Genomic DNA, 19,793 nt, shown 5'->3' on the forward strand with positions numbered 1-19,793 from the left:
TCAGTGATATTGTAGTCTCCCTCTCGAGAGTCATATACCTCATCTTCCAATATTGGTCACCTCTGAATATAATTTTACTTTTATCTTTATCCTCAACCCACTCTTTGTCTAAACATGAAACAACTAAATTTGCTGTCTGTGGAATCTTTCACTGTTGCAGATGGTGGGCAGCCGCGCATGCGCAAAAGGCGTGCTTCGAGGGATTTGCCGTTCCTACCGCGTCCGTTTTTCCTGCAACTCCCAGAGGGCACAGGGACAAGGCTGGCCCGTCGCCTAGTAACCACGAGACAACATTATGGCGGCGGTCGAATGAGAAGGTCACTCCGTACTTCCAGAGTCCTGTATTGAGAAATACCGAGACACTCCGTCAAGTCATTGAGGACAATGGAAGCTCCGACAGTCAGTGAGAGCGAGCTGCCGGAAGAAGAGGCGGTGGAAGGCGTGGAGGTCGTGTGGGAACTCTTGGAGGAGATGATACGGGAGTGTGCCCAGCGCGTCTTGGAGGAGGAACTGGAGGAGGTGGGCCAGGCGATGCTCCTTGAACTGCTGGACGGCTGCAGCAGGGAGCTGGTGGATGAGTTTTACCAGGAGCTGTTGGACAATGCTGTCAGCAGCAATGACACTACCAGCTCAGACAAGTGCGAGAACCTGGAAGACATGGACGATGAGGTGAGATGTGGTGGAGTGCTGCTAGAAACTTGAATCAGAAATAAAATACCCAATTTGCTATTCGGCATCAATATTGTGCCAGCTGCTCTTTCTTCAAAAGGCAAGTGTATCAGAGTGATCTAAAAAAAATTGAAATGAGAATGATTGCAAACCAACTTATTCAAAAAACCTTGTCCATTCATTGTTGATAAACTGTTTAATCTACAGTGATTATCTGGGAGTCTGGAGTTTTGCCAGGCCACAGTAAAGTTCCCTTGTCCTAGGGAAATGCGAATATCCTTTTCAAGAGACAATATGGGCTCTTGTCCAAGTGAGTAAAATCTTGTGTAAATTTCACAGATATTCTTGTCAAGGTGGCTGGTTTCAATGCCTCTTCCAATGTGGAGGTTCTGATAGTAAAGGAGCCCAATGATAACTCTTTTATGAGAGTGTGTCACCTCTCAAAAGCTCTTTATTTGGTACATTCCCAGAAGGTGCATGAAATTTTCAAAGGAATGTTTGTTCTGCAGGAAGAATTTGATGGTTTATTGACAGAAGACATAATAGTGGAAGGCTTGTCAAATCTGAGGCGCTCAGCAACTGGAATGGAACAGGCCTACCTCCATCTCTCCCTGCCAGTAAGTAATACAATTTTGTTCTAATAGCAAACCGCAGAAGGAACATAGTAGATTGAGCATCATCTGTGGGAGAAGAGGAATTGTCAATGTTTCAGGTCAAGACCATGCATCAGAATTGAGAGGGGAGAGGGCGGACAGCCAGTATAAAACAGAGAGTGGAGGGGGGGGGAGTGAAACAAGGTTAGATAGATGATAGGTAGACTGAGGAAAGGAAAAGGATGACTGTCAAATTCGTACTTTACCCAGTCCAGAATTTCTCTGTAAATAATACCACTTTTCATTTTACAGAATTACGAATTAAGTGATATTTCCATTCTTTGTGATTACATTCACCTACAAAAGCTGGAACTTCCTTACAATAAAATAACAGGTACAGTTTTTTAAAATGGTGCACTTGAGAGGACATTTTTTTACAGTGACACTAAAATTATAATATAACAGTAATTGATACTGGATGTCCTATGCATTTGAGTAAAAGGAAGCTGGCTGGACAAGATATTATAATGTTAAAGATCGAGAATCTGCACTGCTGGAATCTGGAGCAAAACATAAGAACATGAGAAAAATGTAGTGGGTCAAACAGCATCTGTGGAGGCAAAATGTATGTCAACATTTCGGGTCGAAACCCTGCGTCAAGCCAGAGAAAAAGAGTGAGGATTGCCAGTACATGGCAATATGAGGGAGGGGTGAGATACAGGCTGATAGATGAGGGAGGAGATGACAGTATGAGGGAGGGGTGAGACACAGGCTGATAGATGAGGGAGGAGATGACAGTATGAGGGAGGGGTGAGACACAGGCTGATAGATGAGGGAGGAGATGGCAATATGAGGGAGGGGTGAGACACAGGCTGATAGATGAGGGAGGAGATAGCAGTATGATGGAATGGTGAGACACAGGCTGATGAGGGAGGAGATGGCAGTATGAGGGAGGGGTGAGACACAGGCTGATAGATGAGGGAGGAGATGACAGTATGAGGGAGGGGTGAGACACAGGCTGATAGATAAGGGAGGAGATAATTAGCAGATGGAACCAGATGTGGGTGGGGGCCAAGGGGGAAGACAGAGATCTGGAGTATTTGATAGGTGGAACCAGATGGGGAGGAGACAATGGAAAGATAGAACCAGATAGGGGAGGAGATGGGATGGGGAAGTTTTTCAGAAAAAGGGTAGATGAAAACTAGGTGTGGGTTATTTGAAAAAAGAAAATTCAGTGTTCATACCACTGAGTTGTTAGCTACTTAACCAGAATATAAGATGTTGGTATTTCAAATCTGCATCTGGCTTCTCTGTAGCAATGGGAAGGCATATCAGTATAATAGTGGGACAGAGAGTTAAAATGACATGCAACTGAAAGCTAAGGTAACTGTTGTGGACAGAGCACAGGTGCTCTGCCAAATGGTGCCTAGTGCATGTTTGTTTTCCCCAGAGTAGAGGAGGACATAGTGTGAGTACTGTATTTGGCTCGTACTTGTTTGCCCACCTAGTTTTTTTCCATTATTCACATTTCACACACCCTGTCTCTTCCCTCTTCCTCAACCTAGTTCTACCTATAATGCACCAGACTCTGTACCCCTCCATTATACTATTATGTTCTGATAATCTCAGCTCTTCCGTCTTGTTCCTCACGCAGGGTTCCTACACAAAATTTTGACTTGCACTTTTTGATTCCTCAGATGCTACTTCACCCATTGTTTTTCCAGCATTGGCTATTGTACAGTCGCTTCATTCAGATAATTGAATGGCACAGTATATAGTTTGCAAGCTGTCCATGATTGATTGAGAATGGTACTATGGTAAGAGACCTGAAGTCGGGCAGCAATCAACTGCCTGGAGAGAGACAGGTATTTGTTAGTCATGGGCAACATGTTTAAATTCTTAGCAAAAGAGTGAAAAGATTGGTAGAGCCAAGAAAAAAATACCCTTTACATTAGAGAAAATCATCCAGGTTCAAGTGTCCCTCTTCTGTCTATGAGTGTTGTATGAACTACCCATTCCAATAAAGAAAACATAGCTTCCTAATAGTTTCAAATGACTGCAGCTGTCAGAGTTTCCCACATGCTTCAAAAGGGCAACAATCATACCAGTGCCCAAGAAGAGCAGGGTGAGCTGCCTCAATGACCTTCACCCAGTAGCACTTGCATCATGGCTAGAATCAACTCCTGCCTAAGCAAAGACCATGACCCACTGAGTTTGCTCATCGCCACAACAGATCTACAGCAGATGCAGTTTCAATGGCCCTCCACCCAGACAAAAGCAATACCTATATCAGGCTGCTGTTTATTGATTACAGCTCAGTGTTCAACACAATCTTACCCTCAGTTCTAATCAACAAACTCCAGAACCTGGGCCTCTGCATCTGGATCCTTAACTTCAGCGGGATACCACAGTCAGTGCAGATCAGAAATAACATCACCTCCTCACTGCTGATCAACACTGGCACGCCTCAGGAATGCGTGCTAATTCCACTACTCTACACCCATGATTGCGTGACTTGGCACAGCTCAAACTCCATCTGTAAATCTGCTAACAATACAATTATTGTTGCCAGAATTTCAGATGGTGATGAGGAGGTGTACAGGAGTGAGGTATATCAGCAACAACCTTGCACTGAACATCAGTATGACCAAGGAATTGGTTGTGAACTTCAGGAAGGGGAAATCAAGGGAGCACACACCAGTCCTCATCAAAGGATCAGACATGTTACAGGTGAGCAGCTTCAGGTTCCTGGGTGTCAACATCTCTGAGGATCTATCCTGGGCTCAATATATTGATGCAATTACAAAGAATGCAAACCAATGGCCAATGGCTATATTTTCTTAGGAGTTTGAGAGAATTGGTATGTCACCAAAGACACTCCCAAATTTCTACAGATGTACCATAGGGAGTATTCTAACTGGTTGCATCACTATCTGGTATGGAGGGGCCACTGCACAGAATCAGCAAAAGCTGCAGAAAGCTGTAAACTGTGCCAGCTGCATCACTGGTGCTAGCCCGAAGACACACATTCAATGTTTCAGAAACAACTCTTTCCTCTCCATCATCAATGGACAATGAACCAATGAACGTTACCTCGTTATATTTTTCCTTTTTGCACTACCTATTTAATTTTCTATCATTATATATACTTATTGTAATTTATAGTTTTTATCATCTACAATATAGCGCTGCAGCAAAACAACAAATTTAATAACATATGCCAGTGTAATTAAAACTGATTATGATTCTGAACATTACCAAGTATGAAAAATGGGATTGAATTTGCACATGGCAAGTTCCACAAACAGCAGTGCTTTAATGATCAGAAATTTTGATTTTAGTAATGTAAGTTGTGGGAAAAGGAGAGGGAAGACAACACCCATTTTCCTCTCCGTACTTGTCATTTGACATTATAAAGGTTATTCCTTGAATTTTACATCCTCTCCCATTCATATTGTATCACAGTTCATATAACCTGCTTTTTCATAATTGTCCATTCATCCAGTGGAATTTCTCCACATCCTCTGCTTGGCTCGGACTTCCACCAATATTTCTTTTGTCTGCAGATTTGGAGATTATAATGTCTTATTCCCTCATCAAATCAGTAATAAATAAATAAATAACACACACACACACACACACACACACACACACACACACACACACACACACACACAATATAGGGCTCCCAGCACCATTGATTGTGGTACCTACCCCACTCTTATTACCTGCCACTTGAAAAAAGACTAGTTTATTCATACTACTCATTTCCTGTTGGCTAACCAATTCTCGTCCATGAGAATCCCATTCATATAGGTCCTCCAATATACCTATTGGAAGACCTTTTGGAATTTCAAATGCATCACATCTGCTCTCAATATTTCATCTATTCTTCTAGTTACATCTAAAGTTTTAATGCAGATTTGACAAACATGATTTTTCTTTCACAAATCGATGTTCATTTTGCCTGATTCTGCCCACTCTTCTCCAAATGTTCTGCTGTTGCATCTTTTATTATCAATACTTGTATTCCCCCAGTCTAAGCAGTTATAATTCCCTAGTACACCAGCAGTGATGCTTCCATTCTCTCACACTGAGTGATAGAGTACTATAGCAGAGAAGCAAGCCCTTCAGCTCATCTGGTCCATGCTCTCTTGATCTTCTCAACTCCCATCTGGCTGCACTCAGACCATATCCATCCAAAGCCTTGCTCTTCATGTACCTATCAAAACATTTCTTAAATATTGCAATTGAACCCACATACACCACTTCTGATGGCAGTTTGTTCTACACTTGCACTGCACTCCTCCATCCTGATCAAAAAGGCGCAACAGTGCCTTTATTTCCTGTGGAGCATGAAGAAAGCTCACCTCTGTCCCAGGATACTGACAGACTTTTACCGCTGTACCATTGAGAGCATACTCACCAACTGCATCTCAGTGTGGTATGGCAATTGTCCCGTATTGGACCGCAAAGCACTCCAGCGTGTGGTGAAAACTGCCCAGCGGATTATGGGCACCCAATTGCCCACCATTGAGAACATCTACCATAAGCGCTGCCTGGGCAGGGCATAAAGCATTATCAGGAGTGCATCTCACCCTAAACATGGACTTTTTACTCTCCTCCCATCCGCTAGGGTGCTACAGGAGCTTCTGCTCCCGCACCAGCAGGCACAAGAAGAGCTTCTTCACTGCTGAACCTCTCACCACAGTGCTAAGCAGTATTGCATCCATATTGTACTGTCTCAGTACTTTTGTATTTGTGTGCTGTAGCACTTTTTTTATTCGCAGTTATTTTGTAAATAACACTATTCTTTGCATTTCTGGTCAGATGCTCTATGCATTTCATTGGCTTTGTATCTGTACTCGGCACATGACAATAAAGTTGAATCTAATCTAATCTAGTCTTCTGAGTGAAGATATTTCCCCTCAGATTCCCCTTAAATATTTCACCCTAAACTTATGACCCCTAGTTTTAGTCTCAGCCAACCTAATGTGAACAAGCCTGCATGCATTCATCCTATCTGTAACCCTCATATACTTGTATACCTTTATCAAATCTCCCCTTACTCTCCTGTGCTCCAGGGAATATGGTTCTAACCTATTCAGCCTTTCCTTATTATTGAGGTCCTCAAGTCTCAGCAACGTCCTTGTAAATTTTCTCAATACTCTTTGAAATTTACTGATTTCTTTCTTGTAGGCAGGTGAAAAGAACTGCAAACAACACTCTAAAGTCACCTCACCAACGTCTTGTACAACTTCGTCATAACATCCGAATTCCTGTACTCAGTGCTCTGATTTATGAAGACCAATGTGCCGAAGTTATATTTATGACCTAATATACTTTTGTGCCACTTTCAAGGAATGATGGATATATATTCACAGGCCTCTTTGTTCTACAGCATACCTCAGAGCCCTAGCATTCTACCTTGTCCTCCCAAAGTGCAACACCTCAAACTTGTCTGCATGAAATTCTATCTGACTTTTTCCAACCCATCTTTCCAGGTGGTCAAGATCACACTGCAAGCTTTGATAGCTTTCTTCTGTGTCCATTATGCACGTAATCTTGATGTCATTCGCAATCTGCTGACCCATTTTACCATACTATCACCAAAATCATTAATATAGAAGATGAACAACAATGAATCCAGCAGTGGCCCCGTGTCACGTCAGTAGTTGCAGGTTTTCAGTCAGAGTGTCAACCATCTACTATGACATTTTAGCTTCTGGTAAGCCAGTATTGGATCCAATTGACTACTTCATCCTGAATGCCTAATGACTTAACCTTCTGGATCAGCCTCCAATGCAGGACTTTGTCAAAGGCCTTGCACAAACCTTTGTAGTTAATGTCCATTGCCCTTCCTTAAACCTTTTTGGTAATCTGAAAGAAATTCTATAAGCTTGGCCAGAATTGATCTACCACACTAAAAGCTATGTTGACTATCCTTAATCAGGTCCTGTCTATCCAAATACTTATATATCCTCTCCATTAGAATACATTCCAATAATTGACCCATGGTTGATGTCAGTGTCACTGGCCTGTACTGGCTTATTCATAGAGCTTTTCTTAACATCATGGCTCCGTCTGTCTAAGTAGACAATGGATGCGCCTGTCTGGGGCGCAGACCTGGGCGATGAATGTGGAGATCCTGGGCTGCCAAACATCAAGGTCCCTCTCTCGGCCTCGCAGATGTGGTCCAAAGGAATGCAAAGCAGTACATTTAGCATCAGCTTGGCTGCAGGAGCTGCTGGGAGGTGACGTGATACGTCATCCAATCGCCTTCGAGGCTGCACTCCGGATTTGTGTAGGGTTTACTCCTTTGCCTTCTCTTCTCCCGAAGATACCCACAAGGCAGTGGGATCCGTAACCCTGGATGGGTCCATTCCAGGTACTGTCAGCCGGAGCCAGCTGAGCCCGGGACTCATGTAAGGCACGGTTGTCACGCCCTGTTGTGGTGACATATGGAGCAACTACCCACTACCCACTTTTCTTAATAACGGAACAACATTAGCTATCCTCCAGTTCTCTGGCACTACCCCTGCCCCACCCCGTGCCCAAAGATATTTTAAATATCTCTGTTGGGCCCCTGCAATATGCATGGTAAGGCAAAGAAAATAGAAGTGGGCATGGGAGCAAGCTAATCTGAATTACATTTGCCTTTTTCTTTAGGATGAGAATATTGAGATTTACGTTTTGGACCAAGGATTCCAATCTGATACTCAGAGAATGACATATGTTACTGGTACTATCATTAGATTACCTTTACACTGCAATCTTTTCTGCCTGCTTTGATCATTGACCTGATGAAGAAAATTGCCATATTTTAAAGTTCTTCTAAGTGATTATTGTTTGTGGGATATTCAAAATTGCTTTTACTATATTTCATTTTCTCTTGTTGACCACCTCCACCACCTTTTATATCTGTCACTGGAATTTAGTCTTCATAGACCTGTTGATGTCAAAGGAGATATGGGTAGCAAAGATGGAAGTTTTGTATTTTGTTAAATTTGATGCAGAGGTGAAGTTATCCCCTTGGATAATAATGCAAGTTGATGAAATTAATGAAACACTGGCAAATGGGGTTTTTGAACCCTGGAGCCTATTAAAGAGCTGTTTATGTATTCAAAGAGGAAGATTTATACTGAAATTTTAAGCAAAGGAATCAAAAGCTTGCCATAAGCTACTGAAAGGAACTATATTGAACATCTTGGCACAAAAGAGACCCTGCAATGGAAACAGAAAAAATCTACTTAATTTGATGCAGCCTTGATGTGTTTTTTGAGCATGTATTGTATTTGGGGTGACTGTCTATCTACTTTTAGTAACTTTTTATGTCTTAATTAATGCATTGTATTTTATTTCATATATTTACCTATTTGCTCAATGAATTATCCCTAATACTTGTGATTTTCTTAATAACTTAAGCATTAAACTGCCTACTCAGTGGGAGAAAAGAGAGCATTTTCTCCAAGGACTGGTAAACATGCATGATGATTAAATATGAATTCGTTTGAAATTTAATATTGTAGACTACATTGATGAGAATGATTAAATCCAGGAAATACCAAATGGAAGCATTGCGATTGAATATATTAAAATAATTTCTATAATTAGGTTTCCACGTGTTTGACAGGGAATGTTAAGTCAGTTTCCAGCGGAAGTAATCAACAATTGGTCATCCATGAAAAAAATGCAACAGGAATATTTATTGTTTCATTTCTTTATTAATCACTTCTAGTTTTTCTTTGTCTAAGTAGTAACAATTGATAAAGTACATAAGTAGAATTTGTTAAAGTACTTTCCAAAACTTGTCTACTCTTTGACATGACAGCAAGTTACTTTCGATGTTATTATGCCTTCTGAAATGATTAACATGCTTTGAACTGTCAGTTCTACAATAAAACTAGCACTCAATATGCTCTTACCCCATCCTCCCACCACCCTACCAGGGATAGGGTTCCTCTTGTTTTCACCTACCACCCTCACCAGCCTCCGTGTCCAGCACATAATCCTCTGGAACTTCTCAATCTCCAACAGGATCCCACCGACAAGCACATCTTTCCCTCTCTCCAACTTTCTGCTTTCCGCAGGGATTGCTCCCTACGTGACTCCCTTGTCCATTCCTCCCTCCCTACTGATCTCCCTCCTGGCGCTTAGCCTTGCAAGCGGAACAAGTGTTACGCCTGCCCCTACATCACCTCCCTCACTACCATTCAGGGCCCAAACAGTCCTTCTAGGTGAGGCTACACTTCACCTGTGAGTCTGTTAGGGTCATATACTGTGTTCAATGCTCCCGGTGTGGCCTCCGTATATCGGTGAGACTTGATGAAGATTGAGAGACCGCTTCACCGAACTCTTATACTCTGTCTGCCAGAAGAAGCAGGATCTCCCAGTGGCCACCCATTTTAATTCTGCTTCCCATTCCCATTCCGATTCCGATATGTCCATTCATGGCCTCCTCTACTGTCGCAATGAGGACACACTCAGGCTGGAGGAACAACACTTTATATGCTTTCTGGGTAGCCTCCAACCTGATGGCATGAACATTAATTTTTTGAACTTCAGGTAATGCCCCCCCCCTTCACCATTCCCATCCCCTTTTCCCCCTCTTTCCTTATCTCCTTGCCTGCCCATCATAAGACACAGGAGCAGAATTAGGCCATTTTATCGTGGCTGATCCCGAATCCCACAACCCCATACACCTGCCTTCTCTCAATATCCTTTGATGCCCTAACCAAGCAGGAAATGATCAATTTCTGCCTGAAATATTCCACAGATTTACTACACTCTGGCTAAAAAAAATTCCTCCTTACCTCTGCTCTAAAGGTTGACCCTCAATTTTGAGGCTGTGCCCTCTAGTTCTGGATACACCCACCATCTGAAGCATCCTCTCCACATTCACCCTATCCAGTCCTTTCAACATTTGCCTCTTTCTGGTGCTCTTCCCTCCCTTTCTTTCTTCCATAGCCTTCTGTCTTCTCGTATTAGATTCCCCTGTATCTTTTTCGCCGATCAACTTCGCAGCTCTTTACTTCATCCCCACCCCTGGTTTTTACCTATTACCTTGTGCTTCTCTTTCCCCTCCCCCCACTTTTAAACCTACTCCGCATCTTTTTTTTCTCCAGTCCTGCTAAAGGGAATCGGCCCGAAACATTGACTGTACTCTTTTCCATAAATGCTGTTTGGCCTGTTGAGGTCCTCCAGCATTTTGTGTGTGTTGCTCGGATTTCCAGTAACTACAGATTTCCGTATTTGTGACTCAATATCAGCCTCTGTCTCAAAGACTGATTGAAGTAAGCCAGCAACACTATGATGGAAAAATACTAATTAAGAGCTTTTCATTGCAGATAATTGTGAGTGAAAAGCAAATAACCATGGATGCATGAAATCGGACTATAAAAGACATGTTGAGGTGTTTAACAGGTGTCATTCATAGTCATAGTCATACTTTATTGATCCCGGGGGAAATTGGTTTTTGTTACAGTTGCACCATAAATAATAAATAGTAATAAAACCATAAATAGTTAAATAGTAATATGTAAATTATGCCAGTAAATTATGAAGTAAGTCCAGGACCAGCCTATTGGCTCAGGGTGTCTGACCCTCCAAGGGAAGAGTTGTAAAGTTTGATGGCCACAGGCAGGAATGACTTCCTGTGTTGCTCTGTGTTGCATCTCGGTGGAATGAGTCTCTGGCTGAATGTACTCCTGTGCCTACCCAGTACATTATGTAGTGGATGGGAGACATTGACCAAGATGGCATGCAACTTGGACAGCATCCTCTTTTCAGACACCACCGTCAGAGAGTCCAGTTCCATCCCCACAACATCACTGGGTCTCAGGGAAAGAAACAGTTAAACTGTTAGATTGATTGTCATTAATTTTAAATTGCGTCAAACTTGCATTTTGAACTGTTGCTCAGCATATTCTTTATGCTTCCTAGATTTGCGTTGTGTAAGTTATATGCCCTACCTGATACAGCTGGATGCCTCCCATAATACTCTGACCTCGATCGCTGGCCTAAAACTACCTAAAAATATTAAGGTAAGTCAATAAATATCTGAATCAAAGTGCATGTGGTCTAGTTGGGAAGTTGCACAAGGACTATGATTAGATAAATGGAAAGGAGGAATGAATGGGCAAGGTAAGTTGTTGTTTGATTATGTATTATTTTCACTAAAGTGTAATATTTATATTTAAGTATGTTTAAATTAGCTTTTAAACATTTGTTTCACTGATTTTATTTTTATGCCATTTTTCTATGTTGATCTTGCCAAAGAGGAGGATCATACATATTTACAATACATATTTAGAAATTGTGGGAAGAATGTTTAACCTCCTGTGCACTGTCAATAATCAAAATTGCCTGGCAGTTCTTGAGTGCAGACTCCAAATCAGCCCTAATCTGTCCAGTTTACTTTATAAATTGATATACTGCAGATGTATATTGAGTATGTTGGCAATCTGCCTCTCATACGCTTGGCTCCAACCAATATTGAGAGACAACAACAGAGTTGAAGTTATGAAGGGTAGTGAGGTTGTCAATGTCTGCCAGCAGGATCACTTCAAAGGCTATTGCTCCCCATTTAGAAAATAATCTATGCCTTGAATGCAGCAGTTCTGAACTGTAGAACAGGGAGACTAGTCTAGTAGGTCACGCTTGGGAAAGGGAGGAAATATGAGGGTAAAAAACATCACAAATGAACAACTGAAACAGAGAAATCTAGTTAACTGAAGTTGTAGAAATCAAAATGAAGTCCAGAAGACTACAGCTTTCCCAAATTGAAGATGTGCTGCTGTTCCTCAAATTGATCTTTGTATCAGGTAAGAGTAGAGTAAGATAGAAAATTAAAGTGGCAGGCAACAGAAAGCTTTGAGTTGCCCCTGAAGCTTGAATCCAGGTGCTCCACAAACATGATCATTATTTACATTTAGTTTCTCCAAAATAGACAAGGCCACATTGTGAACACTGAATGCAGCACACTAAATTGGAAGAAGTGCAGGTAATCACAGTTTCACCTGGAAAGACTGTTTTTGCAAGAAGGTGATAAGGGAAAAGGATCACTTTCTAAGTCATGTCTCCACAAAATCTTCAATATCCACTATCGCCATCCATAAAACTGTAAGTGCATGCCACTGGCCTCATTGGACATACCTGACACCTGACTTTTGAGATGGACACCCACTTCTACATTCTGCCATAGGAGGAGATTACTGGCAGGAGGAAAGGATTTCAATATGTGTACTAAAAGTCTCCTTAAAGAAATGCAACATGTCAAAAACCTCCTGGAAAATGAAGGAGGAGCATTCAGGATGGTGTTGAGTTCCTCAGACCATGTGTTAGGAGCACACAAATTACAGTAGGCATAAATTAATAAACCATTCACCCACCTGCTCATCAGTCAGTTCTTGCCTCACTAGTCACCTCAAAACCTGAGTTGAAAGCAAGCCATTCTCGATTGCCAAGAAGAAAAAGGTATGAATGTTTGATATAGTATGTAATAAATAAATAAACAAATAAATCGAATTAATAAGAGTAAGCATTTGCCTGTGGCTTTATTGTGAACTTAGATGAACCTGAAGGTTTACGTAACAATATATTATGAGATTTACAGAAGAATGCTGCGACTGTCATATGTTTTAATTAAATCTTTTATTATAGAAAAAATCATGTTAAAATCAACATTTGAAAGCCAACCTGTTGAATCATTTCACCTCTGTTCTCTTTTTTAATGCATATTGCCTTACCTTTGACAATATAATGCTTGCAGAACAAGCTCATAATTAACTGCAGGATTAGCAGGAGCAGTCAATTTTTGAAACTGGCTCGAAGAACTGGTTTTGTAGGCCTGTAGTAGTACAAAATGCTTTGAAGGAGTGAAGCTTTGATCTAATTCCCATCTTGTAATCTACAGTAATCATGTCACAAGCTAAGTGTAAAGGAGCATCTGAATTTGATTGTTTTGGGTTTAAATTTAGTAACTTCTCAAAAAGCACAGAAATGGCAACTAACAATTTCAGTGGACAAGACTACAAGGTCATGTGTGGTTTAATCAAGTAGAAATCTGCAGTGCTATACATTTATGTTGCCATTTTAGAAGGCTGTTATCACCTTCCCTGTTGGGATTTAGACTATAAGACCATAAGGCATAGGAGCAGAATTGGCCAATGGAGTCTTCTCTGCCATTTAATCATACCTGATCCTTTTTTCCCCTATTCAGCCTTCTGGCCTTCTCCCCATAACCCTTGATGCAGTAGCCAATCAAGAGCCCATCAGTCTCTGCCTTAAGTATACCCACTGAACTGGCCTCCACAGCTGCTTGTGGTAACAAGTTCCACAAATTCACTACAATACAATAGACAATAGGTGCAGGAGTAGGCCATTCAGCCCTCTGAGCCAGCACCACCATTCACTGTGATCATGGCTGATCATCCACAATCAGTAGCCTTTTCCTGCCCTCTCCCCATATCCCTTCACTCCGCTATCTTTAAGAGCTCTATCTAACACTTTTTTGAAGGAATCCAGAGAATTGGCCTCCACTGCTTTCTGAGGCAGAGCATTCCACAGAACCACAACCTTCTGTGTGAAAATGTTTTTCCTCAACTCCGTTCTAAATTGTCTACCCCTTATTCTTAAACTGTGGCCTCTGGTTCTGGACTCCCCCAACATTGGGAACATGTTTCCTGCATCCAGCGTGTCCAATCCCTTAATAATCTTATATGTTTCAATCAGATCCCCTCTCATCCTTCTAAATTCCAGTGTATACAACCCCAGTTGCTCCAGGCATTCAACATATGACAGTCCCGCCATCTCGGGAATTAACCTTGTGAACCTACGCTGCACTCCCTCAATAGCTAGAATGTCCTTCCTCAAATTTGTAGACCAAAACTGTACACAATATTCCAGGTGTGGTCTCACCAGGGCCCTGTACAACTGCAGAAGGACCTCTTTGCTCCTATACTCAATTCCCCTTGTTATGAAGGCTAGCATGCCATTAGCTTTCTTCACTGCCTGCTGTACCTGCATGCTTACTTTCAGTGACTGATGAACAAGGACACCTAGATCTCGTTGTACTTCCCCTTTTCTTAACTTGACACCATTCAGATAGTAATCTGCCTTCCTGATCTTGCCACCAAAGTGGATAACCTCACATTTATCCACATTAAACTGCATCTGCCATGTACCTGCCCACTCACCCAACCTGTCCAAGTCACCCTGCATTCTCATAACATCCTCCTCACATTTCACACTGCCACCCAGCTTTGTGTCATCTGCAAATTTGCTAATGTTACTTTTAATCCCTTCATCTAAATCATTAAAGTATATTGTAAATAGCTGCGGTCCCAGCACAGAGCCTTGCAGTACCCCACTAGTCACTGCCTGCCATTCTGAAAAGGACCCGTTAATCCCTACTCTTTGTTTCCTGTCTGCCAACCAATTTTCTATCCATGTCAGTACCCTACCCCCAATACCATTTGTTCTAATTTTGCACACTAACCTCCTATGTGGGACCTTATCAAAGGCTTTCTACATCCACTGGCTTTCCCATGTCCATTTTCATAGTCACATTCTCAAAAAATTCCAGAAGATTAGTCAAGCATGATTTCCCCTTTGTCAATCCATGCTGACTCGGACCTATCCTGCCACTGCTATCCAAATATGCCGCTATTACATCTTTTATAATTGATTCCAGCACCTTCCCCACCACTGATGTCAGACTAACTAGTCTATAATTACCTGTTTTCTCTCTCCCTCCTTTCTTAAAAAGTGGGATAACATTAGCTACCCTCCAATCTGCAGGAACTGATCCTGAATCTATAGAACATTGGAAAATGATTACTAGTGCGTCCACGATTTCCAGAACCACCTCCTTAAGTACCCTGGGATGCAGACCATCAGGCCCTGGGGATTTATCAACCCTTAGTCCCATCAGTTTACCCAACACCATTTTGCGCCTGATGCGAATTTCCTTCAGTTCCTCTGTTACCCTAGGTCCTCTGGCCACTATTACATCTGGGAGATTGTTTGTGTCTTCCCTAGTGAAGACAGATCCAAAGTACCTGTTCAGCTCGTCTGCCATTTCCTTGTTCCCCATAATAATTTCACCCGTTTCTGTCTTCAAGGGCCCAACTTTGGTCTTAACTAATTTTTTCCTCTTCACATACCTAAAGAAGCTTTTATTATCCTCCTTTATATTTTTGGCTAGCTTACCTTCGTACCTCATCTTTTCCCCCCGTATTGCCTTTTTAGTTATCTTCTGTTGCTCCTTAAAAGTCTCCCAATCCTCTGGCTTCCCACTCATCCTTGCTATGTTATACTTCCTCTCTTTTATTTTTATACTGTCCTTGACTTCCCATGTCATCCACGGTCGGCCCTTACTCCCCTTAGAACCTTTCTTCCTCTTTGGAATGAACTGATCCTGCACCTTCTGTATTATTCCCAGAAATACCAGTCATTGTTGTTCCACTGTCATCCCTGTGAGGGTATCTTTCCAGTCAACTTTTGCCAGCTGCTCCCTCATGTGTCCATAGTCCCCTTTGTTCAAATGTAATACTTACACTTCTGATCTTCCCTTCTCCCTCTCAAATTGTAGATTAAAACTTATCATATTATGGTCACTACCTCCTAATGGCTTCTTTACCTCGAGTTCCCTCATCAAATCTGGCTCATTACACAGCACTAAATCCAGAATTGTCTTCTCCCTGGTAGGCTCTAATACAAGCTGCTCTAAGAATCCATCTCTGAGGCATTCCACAAACTCCCTTTCTTGGGGTCCAGTACCAACCTGATTTTCCCAGTCTACCTGCATGTTAAAAACCCCCATAACAACCGTAGAATTACCTTTGCGACATGCCAATTTTGAATCTTGATTTAACTTGCACTCTATATCTAGGCTACTGTTTGGGGGCCTGTAGATAACTCCCATCAGGGTCTTTTTGCCCTTACAGTTTCTCAGTTCTATCCATACTGACTCTACATCTCCTGATTCTATGTCCCCCCTCACAAGTGACTGAATTTCATTCTTCACCAAACAGAGCCACCCCACCCCCTCTGCCAACCTGTCTGTCCTTTCGATAGGATGTATATTCCTGAATATTCATTTCCCAGCCCTGGTCCTCTTGCAGCCATGTCTCTGTTATTCCCACAACATCATACTTGCCAATTTCCAACTGAGCCTCAAGCTCATCCACTTTATTTCTTATACTCCGTGCATTCATATATAATACTTTTATTCCTTTTGAAGTAATGCTTTTACTCCCCTCGCCTTTCACATCAATTCCTATTGCACTCGCCCATACTCTCTGATTCCTTCCTGATCTTTCTGCCCCTTTAATTCTGTTGTCTTTCTTAATTTTTCTTATTATCTCATTCCCTTTAACTCCATTCTTATATTTCCAGTTCATCCCCTCCCCCCCCCCACTGCTCAGTTTAAACACACCCGTGTAGCAGTGGCAAACCTGCCTGCCAGAACGCTGCTCCCCCGTCTGGTAAGGTGCAACCCGTCCCTTCTGTATAATTCATCCTTACCCCAAAACAGATCCCAGTGGTCCAAGAATCTAAATTCCTGCTCCCCACACCAGCTCCTCAGCCACACATTCAGATCCCCTATCTTCCTGTTCATGTCCTCTCCAGCACAAGGAACTGGAAGCAAACTCGAGATAACCACCCTGGAGGTCCTGCTTTTCAGCCTTCTTCCGAGTTCTCTGAAGTCACGCCGCAAAATGTCTCTCATCTTCTTCCCGATGTCATTTGCGCCGACATGCACCACCACCTCCGGCTGATCACTTTCTCCCTTGAGGATGTCCTGCAATCGGTCCGTGATGTCCTGGATCCTGGCACCAGGGAGGCAACACACCATCCTTAAATCTCGCCTGTTGCCGCAGAAACCCCTTTTTGTACCTCTCACTATGGAGTCCCCTACTACCATGGCTCTGCCTGACGTCTGTCTCCTCGGCTTTATTTCAGCACCAATTTTTGACTCGCAGACCCGTCCGCCTCTCAGACTTGCACTGTCTTCTGTCCCGACAGCTTCCAAGAGGGTGAACCTGTTTTCAAGAAGCAGATCCCCCGTGGTCTCCTGTACTCCAAGCATCCATCCCTTCCTCATCGTCGCCCCCCTTCTCTCTTCCGGTATCTTTGGTGTAACGATCTCACTGCAGGTCCTGTCCACACAAACCTCTGTTTCCCAGATGAACCTGAGGTCATCCAGTTGCCTCTCCAGTGCCTCAACACGGTCCTTCAGGAGCTGAACCTGGACACACTTTCCACATTTGTTGCAGCCAGAGGCACCATCAACATCCCTGACCTCCCACATCATGCAAGCAGCACACTGAATCAGGTGACCTGTCATTTCCTCACCACTTCTCACCCTCTCCAACTGTGGCGTAGTCTCCTCCCTCAGCCTCTTCGCCAAAGACTCTGGAGCCAAAGACTCGCACTTTTCTCACAAGGCACTTCCCTCGACAAGGTCGTTCCCCGACAGGCCGCTCCCCTAGAGCAAACTTTGATTATATTGGCTGATATTTGACTAATTCAAATATTCAAAACTACCTTCTGGCTAAAGAAATTTCTCCACATTTCTGTTTTAAATATTCACCCCTCTATCCTGAAGTTGCCCTCTCTAGTCCTAGATGCCCCCACCATGGGAAATATTCTTTCCACATCTACTCCATCAATGCCTTTCAACATTTGAAAGGTTTCAGTGAGATCCCCTCCTCATCCTTCTAAATTCTAGTGAGTACAGGCTCAGAGCTATCAAACGTTCCTCGTTTGATAATCCTTTCATTCTCAGAAACATCCTTGTGAACCTCCTCTGAACTCTTTCCAATGCAACACATCTTTTCTTAGATGAGGAGCCCAAAACTGTTCACAATACTCAAAGTGATGCCTCACCAGTGCCTTACAAAGCCTCAGCATCACATCCTTGCTCTTATATTCTAGACCTCTTGAAATGAATGCTAACATTGCATTTACCCTCCTCACCACCAACTCAGCCTGCAAGTTAACCTTTAGGGTGTTCTGCATAAGGATTTCTAAGTCCCTTTGCATCTCAGATTTTTGTATTTTCTCCCCATTTGGAAAATAGTCTGCACATTTATTTCTTCTGCCAAAATTTTCCAGCAGAATATTTCATTTGCCACTTTCTTGCCCATTCTTCTAATCTGTCTAAATCGTTCTGCAGCCTTCCTGTTTCCTCAACACTACTTGCCCGTCCGCCAATCTTTGTATCATATGCAAACCTGGCAACAAAGCCATCTATTCCATCATCTAAATCATTGATATATAGGATAAAAAGAGGTGGTCTCTACACTGACGCCTGCAGAACACCACGAGTCACTAGCAACCAACCAGAAAAGGATCCTTTTATTCCGACTTGCTACCTCCTTCCAATCAGCCAATGCTCTAACCATGCCAGTAACTTTCCTGTAATATCATGGGCTCTTAACTTGGTAAGCAGCCTCATGTGTGGGACCTTGTCAAAGGCCTTCTGAAAAGCCAAATATACAACATACACTGCATCCCCTTTATCTCTTCTACTTGTAATCTCCTCAAAGAATTCCCACAGGTTCGTCAAGCAAAATTTTTCCTTAAGGAAACCATGCTGATTTTGTCCTATCTTGTCCTGTGACACCAAGTACTCCATAACCTTATCCTTAACAATTGACTCCAACATCTTCCCAACCACTGAGGCCAGGCTAACTGGTCTATAATTTCCTTTCTGCTGCCTCCCTCCTTTCCTAAAGGGTAGAGTGACATTTGCAATTTTCTAGTCCAACAGAACAACGCCAGAGTCTAATGATTCTTGAAAGATTATTACTAATGCATCCACTATGTCTACCACTACCTCTTTCATAACCCTAGGGTATAGTTCATCTGGTCCAGGTGACTTATGTACTCTTCGGTCTGTCAGCTCCTTGAGCACATTCTCCCTTGTAGTAGGAACTGCACTCATTTTTCTTCCCTCACACCCTTCAACATCTGGCACACTGCTAGTGAAGACTGATAGAAAATACTCATTTAGTTCATCTACGATTTCCTTGTCCCTCATTATTATTTCTCTGGCCTCATTTTCTAGTGGTCCTATATCCACGTGCATTTCTCTTTTATCTTTTATGTACCTGAAGAGTTCTATCTATCTTGATATCATTTGCTAGCTTGTTTTCATATTTCATTTTTTCCCTCCTAATGATTCTTCTAGTTGCTTTCTGCCGGGTTTTAAAAGCTTTCCAATCCTCTTTCTTCCTGCTAAGTTTTGCTTTGTTGTATGCCCTTTCTTTTGCTTTACATTAGCTTTGACTTCCTTTGTCAGCACGGTTGTACTATTTTGCTATTTGAGTGTTTCTTTATTTTTGGAATACATCTATCCTGCACCTTCCTCATTTCTCCCAGAAACTCACGACATTGCTGCTCTGCTGACATCCCTGCCAGCAGCTCCTTCCGATTTACTTTGGCCAGCTCCTCTCTCATACCACTGTAATTTCCTTTACTCTGCTGAAACGCTGCTATGTCAGCCTTTACTTATGAACTCAG

General features: G+C 42.4%; 1 protein-coding gene across 3 annotated transcripts in view; it reads left to right on the forward strand.

Annotated features, from left to right (window-relative positions):
- Window positions 1–256: 256 nt before the first annotated feature.
- lrguk (leucine-rich repeats and guanylate kinase domain containing) overlaps window positions 257–19,793 on the forward strand; it is a 140,315-nt gene continuing 120,778 nt past the window's right edge. For all 3 annotated transcript variants that reach the window (XM_072241140.1, XM_072241137.1, XM_072241139.1), the window contains exons 1-4: window positions 257–669; window positions 1,179–1,286; window positions 1,575–1,656; window positions 11,205–11,305. In XM_072241140.1, the coding sequence (XP_072097241.1) occupies window positions 385–669; window positions 1,179–1,286; window positions 1,575–1,656; window positions 11,205–11,305 (576 nt within the window). In that variant the 5' untranslated portion in view covers window positions 257–384. The remainder of the gene's footprint in view (window positions 670–1,178; window positions 1,287–1,574; window positions 1,657–11,204; window positions 11,306–19,793) is intronic.

Source organism: Mobula birostris, chromosome 23, assembly GCF_030028105.1.
Source record: "Mobula birostris isolate sMobBir1 chromosome 23, sMobBir1.hap1, whole genome shotgun sequence".
NCBI classification, from domain to species: domain Eukaryota; kingdom Metazoa; phylum Chordata; class Chondrichthyes; order Myliobatiformes; family Myliobatidae; genus Mobula; species Mobula birostris.